The sequence below is a fragment of the Euprymna scolopes genome, chromosome 25 (assembly GCF_053919585.1).
Source record: "Euprymna scolopes isolate OS-2025 chromosome 25, ASM5391958v1, whole genome shotgun sequence".
NCBI classification, from domain to species: domain Eukaryota; kingdom Metazoa; phylum Mollusca; class Cephalopoda; order Sepiida; family Sepiolidae; genus Euprymna; species Euprymna scolopes.
This window is the reverse complement of record NC_136506.1, coordinates 93,464,949-93,480,195: the sequence shown is the minus strand read 5'-3', so window position 1 is coordinate 93,480,195 and position 15,247 is coordinate 93,464,949. Positions and strand designations below refer to the sequence as shown.

At 37.4% G+C, this 15,247-nt stretch overlaps 1 protein-coding gene across 2 annotated transcripts in view; it reads right to left on the bottom strand.

Annotated features, from left to right (window-relative positions):
- The window catches only part of LOC145247517 (organic cation transporter protein-like), an 83,444-nt gene that overhangs the window by 56,531 nt on the left and 11,666 nt on the right, over positions 1-15,247 (bottom strand). For both annotated transcript variants that reach the window (XM_080109333.1, XM_080109332.1), the window contains exon 2: positions 1,190-1,412. In XM_080109333.1, coding sequence (XP_079965459.1) covers positions 1,190-1,412 — 223 coding nt within the window. The remainder of the gene's footprint in view (positions 1-1,189; positions 1,413-15,247) is intronic.

Sequence of the window (15,247 nt, the reverse complement as noted above, 5' to 3'; positions counted from 1 at the left end):
TATACACACACGCATATATATACATATAAGTGCTTATACACATATGTATATTCGTTAACTCTTACTAATATTCTATTATAAAAAGACAATACGAATTCTGTTCTTCAGATGCTTTTTTTTTTACACGGTGGTCACCACTTATCAAGGCCCGGAAGCCACTCAGGGATAAGGGTTATTGCAAGTACAGTACGTTAGTGTGGAAATTTGATGAAGTGTTTACTTAAGGGGGCGGTTCATTAGGAATTTGTTAACGTTGGCCTTGAAGACATCCAAGTTGTAGTCAGGTGGGAAGCAGGCAGACGGAACAGAGTTCCACAGGCGTGCAGTTCTAAGAAAGAAGCTTTGTTCATGGAATCTACGTTTCGATTTAGGCATAGATAAAGAGTGGGGGAAATTTTTCACAGTGGATTCAGCTAGACGGGTGTTTTTTGTGAAAGATTGGCGAGGGGGACCAGAGATTGAAGTTCAGACGAGCACCTGCCATGGAAATAACGATAAAACAAGGATAGGCTCGCAACGTCTCTTCTGTGGGAGAGAGGTGGCAGGGTAGAGAAAAGGGCAGCCCCACGAAGCCACGAAGTCTATTTTGTTCTCTGTCAAGGCAGGATAGGCTATTTTTAGCAGCTCCTGCCCAGATATGGCAGCAGTATTCCATCTTTGGACGTACTTGGCTTTTATATAGATAGAGAATTGCATCAGTAGTTAGATATCTTCTGGAGCGGTAGAAGGATCCCACCATCTTTCCAGCGACCTTGGCAACAGACTTGATGTACGTGTTCCATTTCAGATCAGGAGTAAAGGACAAACCCAGAAGCTTGTCAAAACACGGGGCTTCTCCCAGACGAGAACCATCCATTTCAATTGATGCCAGAAGGGGATCAGAGCGTTGATGATGTTAAGATAGGAGTTTGGTTTTAGATGCATTAAAGGTAACCAGTCACGACTTCCCCCCCCGCTGAACCACGCGCTCGAGATCAAAGGAGAGAGAATCAGAGTGCTGCACTTGGACTTCTTGTTTTCTGTCAGTGGAGGAGAAATCCTTTTTGACTGAAACAATTTTTATTTCTGTTCCTTTTCTCCACATTAAAAAACGACCCTGGTGTTTAACTCTGTGCTGTGGGGAGGCATTGTAAATAGGACAATACGAATATACTCATCACTAAAGACGTTTAATATTCGAAATACTTACGTCACTTGTGATTGTTGAATCAAAAATGGATTGGTCATAAACCCACGACGAACAGTTTGTCAATGATTGGTTTCCAAGTTCTGTTTTGTTGGTAAAAAGTTGGCATTTACTGTACATGATTTCCCCATTCTTTGTAGTTTCTGGAATATACTCTTTGATGAGATCAGCGTGAGCTTCACTTTGCACCTCATAAGTGTCATTTGGCAAACCGGGAATGGCACACCTTCAGAAAAAAAAAAAAAAAAATTGCAAAAAAAAAAAAAAAAAAAAAAGCAAAAAATTAATAAATTTAAAAAATTTAATAAAAAATAAAAAACAATATTCAATAATTTGCAAAATGCAGGTGTGCGTAGGTTGTTATTTTGTTTGCTTTATTATTGTTTTTTTTTTCTATTTTTATACGCATTTTTAATTTGGGAAAACTTTATTATTATTGACTCACATGGAGCTTTTACACAAGTCAACAAACGATCTGCTTGGGAACCTGTAGTGTTCTCTGGAAGCTGAGTGACAGCAAGTCTCCCCAGACGTCCATACTCTCCCCACCTCTTTCGATAGCATTTGCAAATGAATTTGCATCATCGCAACAGCCGCTTACCATTGATTTCTCGCTGGGAGTGGCCATTGGTTTATACTGGAATTTGAGTGCCACTCAGCCTCCCCAAGGTCCCAGTTCTCTTTGTGCATGTCCAGCCGAGGTCTGGTTAGCGCTCGCTCCTTTGTCTTTCAGTCCTTATTGACCCTTCTCGGCCCTTTGGTATCACTTTTTTATTGGGAGGAACGGTGATGAAATAATGGGGAGGATGCATGTTGTTGTACTCTGATTTCAACTTCTGACATTCTTTTTTCAAAGTTTTTCGGAATTGTTCCTAGTGCTCCTACTATAATCGGTACTATTTTGATTTTTTTCTTAATCCAAATCCCTTTTAACTGTTTGGATAGCTCTGTGTATTTGCTCCATTTCTCCTTTTCTTTCATACTCCTCCTGTGGTCAGCTGGGACAGAAAAGTCTACGAATTGACAAGATTTTTCTTTCTTGTTAATTATTACGACATCTGGTCTTCTTGCTTGGATGGGTTTGTCGTATGTATGTCCATGTCCCATAGGATTTTGTGGTTCTCGTTTTTGAGTGCTGTTGCGGGTTTATGCTTGTACCATTTGTCTGTATGCTCAAAATGCAGCTGCTTGCATAATTCCCAGTGTACTGCCCTCCCCATTTGGTCGTGCTTGTTTTTGTATTCCTTTTGGGCCAGTTTGCTGCATTCACTTACTATATGGTTTATCGTTTCGTCTCTTTGTCCACAGAGTCTGCATTTGCTGTTTTCTTGTGTTTTATCGATTCTTGCTTTGATATGGTTGGTTCTTATCGAGTTATCTTGTGCTGCAGTTATCCATGTAGTTGTTTCCATCCCATTTCTCTTTTCTCGTTTTGTCGTTTGTCTCTCTGTTTTCTGTTTTGTTGTTTTTTTTTTCAATGTCTTTGGCTGCCATAATTATCCTTTCAGTGTTTTGCATTATGTATTTTCCTATTTCCTTTTTCGTGTTTTTCACACAGTCTTTTATACAGATCAGTCCTCTCCTGCCGTCTTTCCTTTTCACGTAAAGTCTGTCAATATCGTCCTTTGGATGTAGTGCATTATTCATGGTAATGAGTTTCCTGGTTTTCTGGTCGAGTTGTCTCAGTTCTTCTTTTGTCCACCCTATAAACGGTCCAGAGTATCTTACTAGTGATACTGCCCATGTATTTATACCTTTTATTAGGTTTCTGCTATATAATTTCATTATTAGGAAAAAATCCCACTCATTATTGGTTTTTACTATTGTTGCTAGTATTATTATTATTAGTAGTAGTAGTGGTGGTAGTAGTGGTGGTATGTTTGTATTATTGTTGTAGCTGTTGTTGTAGCTGTTGTTGTAGCTGTTGTTTTTGCTATCATTGCTATTGTTGTTGTTACTGTTGTTATCATTACTACAAATGTTAGTGTTACTATTATCATTGTAGATTTTATTTCTATTAATGTTGGTGGTGGTAATGGTAATAGTGGTGGTGATGGAGGAGAAAGGTCTGGAGGGGATCTTTAACCTTGGTGGGGACCCTCCTAAAGATGATGTCTCGATAAAACTATCGGTGGTGGTGTAATCTAAAATTCACTAACCCCATTTATGGGAGAATGTCAAATCAAAATATTGAAAATAATGACGTGAATGAGGCTGGAGCATCTTGCGAAGGTCTTACGTCTGGTAGGTGTCCCACTGGTCAAGAGGGTGGGTCCTGTCGTTATCATACAACTATTCGAAATTCTGAGGATGTGGCTGGATATAGGGGGAGTGAGAATTGCCAGAGAGGGTCTCAAGACACGAAGGGAGTTGGACAGGAAATGTCAAAAAAAACAAAAACAAAAAAAACATGGACGGATGGGGAAAGAAGAGTACCGTGGGAATGTTTTGTAAGAAGTGGAAGTACCAAATCTGGTGGATATATCCGAAAAGTGAAGGAAGAATGGGAATCAGGATGGGGAGGAGCTAGAAGTGTCGCGAGTTTGGTATCCCAGTTAAAACAAATTAAAAATAACAATCTACTTTCAGTGATTGCAATAGAAGAGATTGAATGGATGGTTAGGAATGAAATGAATAACGAAAGTAAAATCGATGAAACTAGCTCTGATGAAAGAACTGAGAAAGTGGAAGTGCAGAAGGGAAATGTAAGCGATGATGGGAGGCGGACAATCGAGGAGGAATGGAATCTTATGGTTAGGGGGGAGTAATGGAAGGAGTTTGAAGGATCTAATGCAGATGAGATCATTGGCTCTGAGACAATGGAACCAGTGAAAGGAGCAGATGTATGGAGAAGTGGTGATGAAGTTCGAACTTTGACTTTTGTAGAAAAAGAACTACTTCAGGAGTTAATAAAGGTTCTTCTGAGAAACGACATCATAGATATTCCAAGCATGAAGAGTAGTGATTGGCGGAAGGTGAAAAGCGAGGTAAAAATAGTTCAAGGAGTAATTCACAACATTATAAGAAAGAACATATCGATTACGGAACTTAACAGGCTTCTGTATGCAGCGTCATGCATTATTGCGAATCGGCTTGGCTTAATACAGAAGAAAAAGAGAGAAATGAAGGATAGAAGGCCATACTAGCAGAGGCGGCTTGAAAGTATTAAACGGTGGCAGAAAGACTTTGGTATAATCGAAGAAATAAGAAAAGGAGTTAAAGTAGGACAGAAAGCTAAGGATGAGCTTGAAATACGGTATAGATTGCTGGAAAAGGGAACGATGAACGTTCTAACAATGTTGAAAGAGAAGGTCCACACTGGTGGTATAAAAATTCGGAACTTTGTTGGAAAAAGTGTTGTGTTTCGCTAGAACAACCTTTTCCGGAACAATCAGTCTCAGCTGTATAAAGAATTAAATGGTAGTAAACAGGCGGAAATAACAACACTCCAAATGCAAAAAAAATGCCAGGAAGTTCTGAAGTGGGATTTGGTCTGTCGAAGGGCGATATAATAAAAAGGCTAGCTGGTTGGGAGAGATAGCAGATGAAGAACGTTAGATAACCATCGATGATGTTAAGGCTGACATACGAAGGATGACAAACTGGAAGGCACCTGGTCCAGATGAAGTGATGGGCTTCTGGTTTAAACAGTTTCAATGCCTTTATCCACCTATAGCTGCTGCCCTGCAAAGGGTTGTAGAGTCGGGAGATGTCCCTGATTGGCTTGTGAAGGGAAAAACAACACTGATTAAGAAAGATCCTGCAAAGGGAACAGATACCAATAATTATAGACCAATTACATGTCTGCCATTGATGTGGAAACTGTTGACTGGAATCTTTGCAGAGAAAATTTATCTTGAGAGTAATGGTGTTTATTTTTGACGGACAGAAGGGGTGTTGGAAAGGCTCGAGAGATACCAAAGAGTAACTGCTAATTAATAAAGTATTAATGCAGGATGCAAAGAAGAAGAAGAAGAAGAAGAAGAAGAAGAAGAAGAAGAAGAAGAAGAGGAATCTGAGCGTAGCATGGATCGATTACAGAAAGGCTTATTACATGGTTCCCCATTCATGGATACATGAAACACTATCGATGATGAAGATTGCTGAGAATGTGATAGGGCTTTTGGAGACAAGTATGGCTCAATGGAAAACGGTGCTGACAGCAAACAGTGAGGACATGGGGCAGGGTGGCATTAAACGTGGAATATTCCAAGGAGATTCGTTATCGCCACTTCTTTTTGTAATGATAATGATGCCACTGAGCATCCTCTTGAAGAGAGAAAAACTGGGGTATAACTTTGGATCTGGTGACAGGCGGTTCATTTATTATTATTATTATTATTATTATTATTATTATTATTATTATTATTATCATTATTATTATTATTATTATTTTGCGTGTATGTTATTATTTTGTTTGCTTTTTTATTTTGTTTTATTCCATAAGCATTTTAAAGGCAAACGTCCCAATTTTCATTATATCGATTACGTTTCTGAAATAAATTCAGAACAAGAAAAACTTATTTTATTTAATTGGAATTCATTGAGATGAGTATTATTTATTAATTTATATTATCCTCATCTTTTTCTTAGTTGTTCTCCTGCTATCTTCAAACAATTCTCACCTGGAACCGTAGAGATTCAACGTCTCTATCAACTGCGCCACGGGCGCGTGGCGCAGTTGATAGAGACGTTGAATCTCTACGGTTCCAGGTGAGAATTGTCTGAAGATAGCGGTTTCGATCCTACCCAAAGCCGGTCAGAGGCTTACTTGGTCCAAAACATGGGGAGACTACAACAACTACGGAAGGCAGTAATTGCAGTGAATGCAGTCGGGAGATTCAGAGTTCCTATCCGTCGCGGTTACCACCTGATGAAGGCCAGAGGAATAGTTGGCTGAAACGTCGTGAAACAACTAAGAAAAGATGAGGATAATAGTCCGCAATAAAATAAAAATAAAAAAAATTAAGAAAAACTTATATATATATATATATGAAAAAAAAAACCCCTTCATTTAATCGCTGTAACATGTATATTAGGAAATGCTTTTATACTTTTTAAAAAGAAATGCTAGGCTTTTAATATCATTGTCAGAACAACAAAAAATACTCAATTTATATATATATATATATATATATATATATATATATATATATATATATATATATATATAAACAAGGTGACTCCCAAAACGGGCCCAACTCTAATTAGACCTCGTTTCTTATTGTTTTGTCCTAATGAAAAGAAACTTTGGTCATAACTAGTTTATTATATTCAAAACATCACATAAAAACACTAGGGTCTTTGGCCTTTTTTCTCCGTTCTACAGCATATGTTCTAGATGGCCTCCATTTAGCTTTTGTTTTTTTTTTGGGGTCACCCTGTATGTATATATATATATATATATATATATATATATATATATATATATATATATATATATATATATACAATCCTGGTCAAAATTATAAGACCACTTAAGAAAGTAAGCGTTTGCTCATAATGTCGAATTTTTAATCAAACAAATGGTTGAAACCATTGACAAAAGGGAAAATATGATGGAAAAAAATCTGCTTCATTCGAAACCTTAACCCTAATCTAATAATTATTTTAAAAAAAAACAAACATTTTCACCTGGTCAAAATGAAGACCACTTTAATAAAATCGGCTAGTTTTGAAAAAATGAATACGAAAAGCATTCTTTGTTACTAAAAGCAGCTTGTTAGTGGATAAAACATCTTATTAAATTATAAATGGCAAAAGGGAAACCATTATCAGAGTTTGTGAGAGGAAGTATCTTTGAGCTTAATAGGGGTGGACTCTCCCATAGATCCATTGCAAACGAAGTGAATCGTAGCAAAACGGTCATCACAAATTTTTTAAGAAATATTATTTAACAAACCGAATCATAGCCCCCCCCGCCACCAAACATAAGCGAACACCCAACAGGTCAAGACATACTTACCAAGAAATCATCTCACCAACGAGACGCCAAAAACTTTAACATTAAGACTCGAATTTTAAAGTACCCCCCTCCTCCCACCCCCACATATTCCCCTTCCCCTCCATGTATCCCTATCCCCTCAGCTACACCAGAAATTAACTTCCCAGACCCTCCCCCACAAGTTCCTTAAACCCCAAAACTAATACATTACCGACATACCAAGCGCCCCCTCCCACTTCCCCCTTGTTCCCTTCCTCTCTTTCTCCCGCCCTCCTCGTACCCCCTGACCTCATTCACTCTTTCACTCTTTCATCCCAAAATAGCGAACATTTCTGTAAAAGTCTGAGGAAGCTACAGACGGCCCAAAAAGGGGCGAGTAGCTGAAACAATAATGTAACTTAACAGAAAGATACGGCAATAAAAATAAAACGCATATATATATATATATATATATATATTTATATAAAATGGGTTAATAAATTCCAACGAAAGAAAGAAGTATATTGAAATAAGGGAGTAGTCACCAACAATGTGTATTTTTTAACATTATTTTATTATTCCGTGTCTTGGTTTTTCATTGAGAATTATGTTTGGATCATTGTAATAATGTTTTTAAGTTATTGAAATCGTTTACGTACGTTTCAGACGGTCTGATGCGTCCTCGTCAGAAATTATTTTCAAATGTGTAAAAATGGCGATTTTCGTTAGTTTGAAGTTTTTCCAAGGGGTGGAGGCTTGTAAGTGTTTATTATACATTGGTATGCTGCTTTTTTTTTTTTTGTCAAGGGAGATTTTGACCTGGCTGTAGTCGGTCAGTCGCAATTTCTTTCTGCTAATGTGTTTTTTCTTTTCCTTTAGGGTGGGGTAGGGTGTGTGTGTGTGTGTGTGTGTGTGTGCGTGTGTGTTTATGTGTGTGTGTGCGCGCGTGTGTGTGTTTGCTTTTATTGGCTTGGGAATGTGTATATTTTGGGGTCATTTGCTTTCTTAGGAAGGCGGCTGTGATCCGAGGTCGTTACTAATGTGTATGCGTAGGGAGGGGGGACTGGCTCTTCTGAAGTAAGGGTGGGGGTGCTTTCATTCTATTTTGATATTTATTTTTTGGATTCTTGGATTTTAATATTGTGATTTTTTCCTTTTAGTCTTATATTATGTTTGTTTAGAAAGAGGGGTGTATTTAAAATAGGGGATTTTTTTTAATGTTTCTATTTATTTGTCTCCCCATGTGGGTATGGCTAGACCCAGGATCGGTTCCTAGTGTAGGGAAGATTTTGTTCCCCAGAGGGGGGGGGGCATTGGGGGTGTAGGTATGGGGGGATGATAGAAGGGAAGATAGTCGTTTCAGTCATGAGGGGGTTCTCCTCCCCTGACTGAGGAGGGAGCGAGGTGTTGGAACAGATATTATACTGTGGTTCTAGGTGTCTCCTAGTGTAGTTGGTTTCGAGGTTAAGTAGGGTTGGTATTGTTCAGTGTGTTGTATTAAAGATAGGGGTGTTATGTCTGTTTGTGGTTGTATGCGCGCACGTGTGTGTGTTTTAATGTGTCGATTCTGATTTAAGTGTGGGTGTGTGTATGTGTATGTGTATGGGTGTGCATGCGAGTGTACCTTGCATTTCATGTTTTTGTGTGATGGTATTAGGTTCTGTTCAGTTCAGGAGTGAATTTGGTGATGAAGTTTTTTTCTTGTGTAAGTAAATAAAAATAATTGTCTGTTTGGAAGATTGGCATTATTTTGAAGCTGTTTCCACTGCATGTGTGTACGTGTTTTGAAACATAGAGGTGTCTGTTATCTGCAATTTTGATGTTGCTCTTATGTAAGGCTACTCTATTGCTGAAATTTTTGGTGGCGCCTATGTAGAATTTATTGCATGTTGTGCATCTTAGTGCATATACTACATTTCTGGAGGTGCAATTTAGATCCTTTTTTATTTTGAATGTTTGTGCTGGGTTTTTGAATGTGTATGTGTTACCTTCTATTATTATGTCACATACTCCACATCGCGGTTTGTTGCATTTTGTAACTCCTTTTGTAGTATGTGGGACGAGTTTTGAGGAAGTTAGGATGTGTTTTAAGTTTTTGGGTTGGCGTTTGCTTTTTATTATTTTTGTTGTTTTAAGTATGTTGTTTAGTTTGTCGTTCTGATTGAGGAGGATAAGGTTTTTTGTTATCTGTGTGAATAGTTCTGGGTTGTTTTTGTTGTGTGTAGAGACGTATGCTAGAATTTGTTCTTTGTTGTGTTCTTTTGGGGTTCTTAGTTGGTCTATTGGAATTTTTTCAGCCAATTCAATACCTTTCTGTATTAGTGGTAGTGGGTATATATATATATATATATATATATATATATATATATATATATATATATATAGTAAGTTATAAAATATATATGGCGATTAAGCTAAACAGAATATTTCATGTTTCATCAACGCTAAGATTCATCAGGCTTAAGTAAATACTTTAAGTTTACGCATAAATCTATACCTTCGTATATTAATTTATGTGGTTAAATGAAGTAGTCATATATATATATATATATATATATATATATATATATATATATATATATATATATATATATACACACACAGGTTCGTCCAATGAATTCGGACGATTTGAAGTAGAACCTTCAAATTTTCTCTGACGATCTCAGTAGAAATTAACAGTCAAGAATCTGTTCTTTACAGTTATCCCGATAGGTGCATGGCCAGGAACTGGCCTAGTATCTATTGGAATGAGGTACGCTGCCTGGGTATTACCTAGGAGGTCCATCCTCTCAGGCCTTTCTTTCTTTTAAAGAACTTTTCACCCGTAGAACACGTCCAAAAACTTGATATAAATGCAGGTTCCTTGAGGGGTTGATCCTTGGATCTTTATCATTTATATAATCAAAAAATTACTGAGATAGGTATATTTGCCGATGATCCAACGCTCTATGCTAGACCCAAGAGAAATGTACACATATTCAAGACAACGGCTGAAACCGTGACGAATGGGAGTGTAAATATCTCTTCGATGCTACACTTTGCCTTTTCTGCCATCGGTCAGTGGAGGAGAAATCCTTCATCACTGAGATAATTTTTATCTTTGTTCCTATCCAGAGTGCCCCTCTTTGAGGAGCTGCATTTTCCCCAACATTAAGAACCAAACTTGTGTCTAACTCTGCCCTCGTGGGGAGGCAAGTAAATAGGAACATTTAATGCTATGAATAATAAGCTTCTTTCCCTTAACAGTTACAGCACCCCTTCCCAATCAGCTGTTGTTGTTACTAAGGGATGCACCTATGAGAAAATTAGCCGATCACCGTTTACCGATTAATCGGTATGTGATAATCGGTCGATTACCGATTTACAGATTTTCTAATGCCGATTCATCAGCAAATTTTGTGGTCATAAATGATACTAATATTAATTAAATTATGTTGTAAAACGAAGACAAGTTAACTCCCTTTTTTACTTGCCAGTGAGAATTCACCAAAGAGACATTGCGCCCTCTATACCCGTATTTTCAAATGACAGTCGTTCAGTCTCGAAAGACAAAGGATAGGGGCAGCTGCGCATGTAATTGTGAGGCAAGGGTTGCGCAATCCCCAACCATACCTCTCCTGAATCGGTACTGTTTGAGTCCAGGACGTCTGGAAACAATGCCGAGATAAGCGAGGACATACAGAACCCGGTAGTCCCAAATAGTAACCCATTTAGAACTGACTAGGTTCAACGTTTGCTTAACTTCGGTGATCCAATGGAAACCGGTGTGTCTGTAGCAACCCCCTCTAATGAACTAAACTCTCTGGCGGATCAATGCTTCCCTGTAAGTTCTTCCGACCATAGACTGGCCAATCGACAGGCAGGGCGCATTGATCCTACTGTCCCCAAAAAGAGTGCAGGGGACATCCAACAGTCAGCACAGAGCCGCGAGCGAAGACACACCTTCCTCTCCTCCTCACCCAGCACCAACAGTCCGACTTGGACCTGACTCAATAACTTGGAGCTCCACCACTATTATCCCGTTGAATAAATACTTGCAAATCTTTAATGTTAAAAGGAGTTTGTCGTTTTTATCGAGGATTCTAAAAGATAAATAATTAGCTGGGGTACAACTACCCCACTAAATGTCATCAAAAAAGTGCTTCACTGAAAAAATAATTTCAGATATATTTTCAAAAGTAAAAACAAAAACCCAAATTGTTTCTTGATGAAATTAGTAGCATTTTCTTGACTACAGACATTTCGAATAGCTGCTCCAAATAATACTCCCTTTCTGAGTTTGACATTGGCTTTCAAATGACTTTAAACAGTGCAGAACTGGGCTTAGAATGGTTACATTTCCTGGTGCACAAACACATGCAAGAATATGTAATAAATTGCGCAATATTCTAATTGAGTATAAAATCCTAAATAAAGTTTTTAGGATTGCAGGATTCAGGAGCAAATGTGACTGTTGGTGTCAGAATGTGGTGAGAGTCACTCACACACAGGTGCAAGAATAGTGAAGAATAGCACAATGTTTGGGATGAGGATAAAATCTTCGATAAAGTTTTCTTAATATTGCGAGATTCAGGAACAAATATGGTCGCTGATGTCAGGAAATATGGTTTAGAATTACTATTACGCTTTATACATACATAGCATAAATGACTCATTTTTTTTCAAACAATTTTAAGACACTCATTACAACTGACAGAAATAATCTCTCATTTCAATCGATCTCCATTAGCAATTAGCAAATTTAAATGAAATACAGCATCAGTTTAGTTTGGAAAACATAATACACTCACAATGTGACATACGGTTGAATACAACATATTATATGCTAAAAAGGAATTTAGAACAACGAAAAGCTCTTGTAATGTATGCTGTTGATAATAAATTTTTACCTTAACAACTTATCGATATGAAACTTGTTTAAAAATTGTGTAGTTATGGAGTCCATTTGAAGAAATCACCAAAGAAGCAAGTCACAGAACTTCAACCATATCAATGATAATACCTACAATTTTAGCTTTGAGGTTATTTCTTTCAAAAGCTGTCCAATCTAATTCTGATATTTCTGACTTTAGCAGAATCCATACCATTGTTGAACAATTCAGTGAACCAGTGGAAACAATCTTTTCATCATATCTAAATGATAAAAAACTTGTGTGTCTACGTTCCTAAATCCACGATTCACATTTTGATTTCAAAAGAATGACATGGAAAATAATAAGAATTGGATTTTACATCTACTTGAATCGGCAAGATACACTTCTTCAAGCTTTGTTGAAGGTCAAGAAGATCAAAGTGAAAGTAAAACTGTATCTCCTTCAAACTTGTTTGATGAATTAGCTTCAAATAAACCTACAGTAACAAATCAAAACTTAGAGCTGGTAGAAGCTTAGTTAAACCTGGAAACTGCAACTGCAACAGAAATACAAGAATCACAATCTAAACTAAAATCGGTTAAGTGCGCTAAAGAACTTGACCATTACATAGCTTTACAACTACTCGCAAAAGGTGATGATCCATTTCAGTCGTAGAAGTAGACACAGAAGACCTTACTACTGCTGAGTAAACAGGCTTCAAAATATTTAAGCACACCATCTTGGAGAGTGAGAGGCTCTTTAGTACAGGTGGGAATGTGTATGAACCTATGAGTAACAGGCTGCGTCATGAGAATAGAAAAAGTCTAATGTTTCTACATTACAACTTAAAAGTATTCAACTTTAAATACTGTGATAATGTGTATGAACTTAGGAGGAACAGGCTGTGTACTGAGAATGGAGAAACTCTAATGTTTCTATATTAACAAAATAACATGAAAAAAAAACCCCATTAAGAATTGAATTCTATATTTTCTACTTTCTACTGATAACAATGAAATAACGATTAATCGGTAACTACTTGAGAGTTTATCATTCTTTGACTTAACATTCACGGCTAACAGGAAGTAGAACAAATACATCGAAGATATTGCTAAGGCTCCTGTAAAGAAGGCGAGATCTCCCTCCACTCTCACAGAAAACTACTCACACCGTAACTCTACAAAACCAGCATTAGCACAAGTATGAAATATCGTTGTCACATGTGGGCTAGTGCATCCACCACTACCCTCTCCCTCTTAGTCTAAAATCTAATAGTCCTGCACTATCAACCGGCTCCAATCCTTGTTCCATCGAGAGAATATTGCACCTCTGAGTTTGTTTTACATGCAATGTAATCTGACAAACACCTGTTGTATAATGGAGCTCTATGTAGACAGACTGACAGTTTTTAGCAAATGCATTAAGGATAAATTTAAATAACGGGGCTCGTTGTTTCGTTTCTAAAGTTATCTCGAGTTCCAAAATCTGTCGCGAACACTGCTGAAGGTGGTTTTGAGAAAGGGATCACGGTGTCAACACCAGAGATAGGTCGAACAGTGCAAAGCACTCGCTGAACTGACGTGATTTGGATTGAAAGTGCATATTTGGGGCTTTAAAATTTGACATATACAGTCGATCTTAGGATAGCAACTAGAACAGATCACACAATCAGTTCACATAGCAGCAGAAGTAGAAAGCACATGGCGGTTGAAATGTAGCAAGAATCGAAGACACCCATTCCTTTTAGATTAGAAACTGCTGAGGAATTGTCGACGTGTCTTCGACCTAAACATTCAGAAAAAAACTTATGACCGAGGACATTTTATTTTTTCTGAATCCGGAGGGATACTTCTGGGTACTTGCATTTTTTTTCACGTTAAGAACTGGTAATATTTCTAACTGAACTTGTGAAAGTACTTAAGGGCGTGGTCGAGATTTGATGACAAAAGGAAGAACATCTGATTGGTCAGTATAAAATATGGTTGACCATTAAAATAAAAACATACTAACTTATACAAGCAATGAGACCAGGTATGATAATAGTCAATAAAGAAATAAAAACCTGCTAAAAATTGTTTGTTCCAGCTGATCATAATGTGAAACAGAAAGGGGCAGTAAAATCTAAGTTAATATATCGATATATAAGCAAACCTAGTATAGAATTTAAAATAATATATGATAATTGCAACGTCTTGTCAGACGAGTACCACTCCCTCAGACACTTAAAGTCCATGAGCCCAAAAATGACTTTTTTTTTAGTCCTACTGGTGAATTCACACGCTCAAGCAGGCATGACACTGAAGACAGTCATTGAGATCAATTATTACATATTTCCAGCACTTCAAACCTCCACACGTCACAACTTTTCCATCGCTACAGGACCATTTTAATAGAAAAATGCCTGAGGGAGTATCTATACACAGATGATGTTACAGATTCTTAGCTTTGTACGACAGCTAAGTCTCTCTCTCGGTTCAAAATGTTGAGATCCAGCAACAAGCAAGAGCAAGATAGCCAGCAACAAGTTAAAGAGCAGACCAGCTTAATGCGGGTACTGGTCTCCCGCTGTATGTTTTTTTTTAAATCAGAGATTTGCTTCTCCTAGATAGGTTGCCTTCACCACGGCTTATTGGAGCACACACATACATACACACAAACACACACGATGCTAGTTGACCGTTGACCCAGAAAAAGAGTTCATTCGCCCTTTGGAAGGTCTTGTTTCTAATCCTTCAGGGAGACTAGCCACCCTCCTCATCAAACAAGTCTGGTGGGAGAACCAGTTTAGTCGCCGGTGAGCCGACCATGAGGCAGAAAATACTGGGTTACATGGTACCAGTAGCATATGACATGACCTGACACACAGATGACACATAAAACAATATATATATATATATATATATATATATTAAATACTGAAATGCCGTAGGATTTCAGATTGTATAATAAAGTAAGCGTGTCGGTTGTGTGTGTGTATATATATATATATATATATATATATATATATATATATATATATATATATATACATTACACATGCAAACGAACTTTCTACATGGAATAAACTTTTGTAAACCACCGACCGTACATTAACCTATATTTCTATTTTTGTTGACAATATAATTTCATCTTGATGTTATGCATTAAATTGCTGTTATTTTCTGTCACTACCGGCTGTAAACATTTCATTTATAAGTTTTGACTTGAGAAAAAGGATATGGCGGAATACGCAATTCGATGCAAAAAAGAAAGCGAACGGCAGAGTCAAAACATTTACTTATAAAT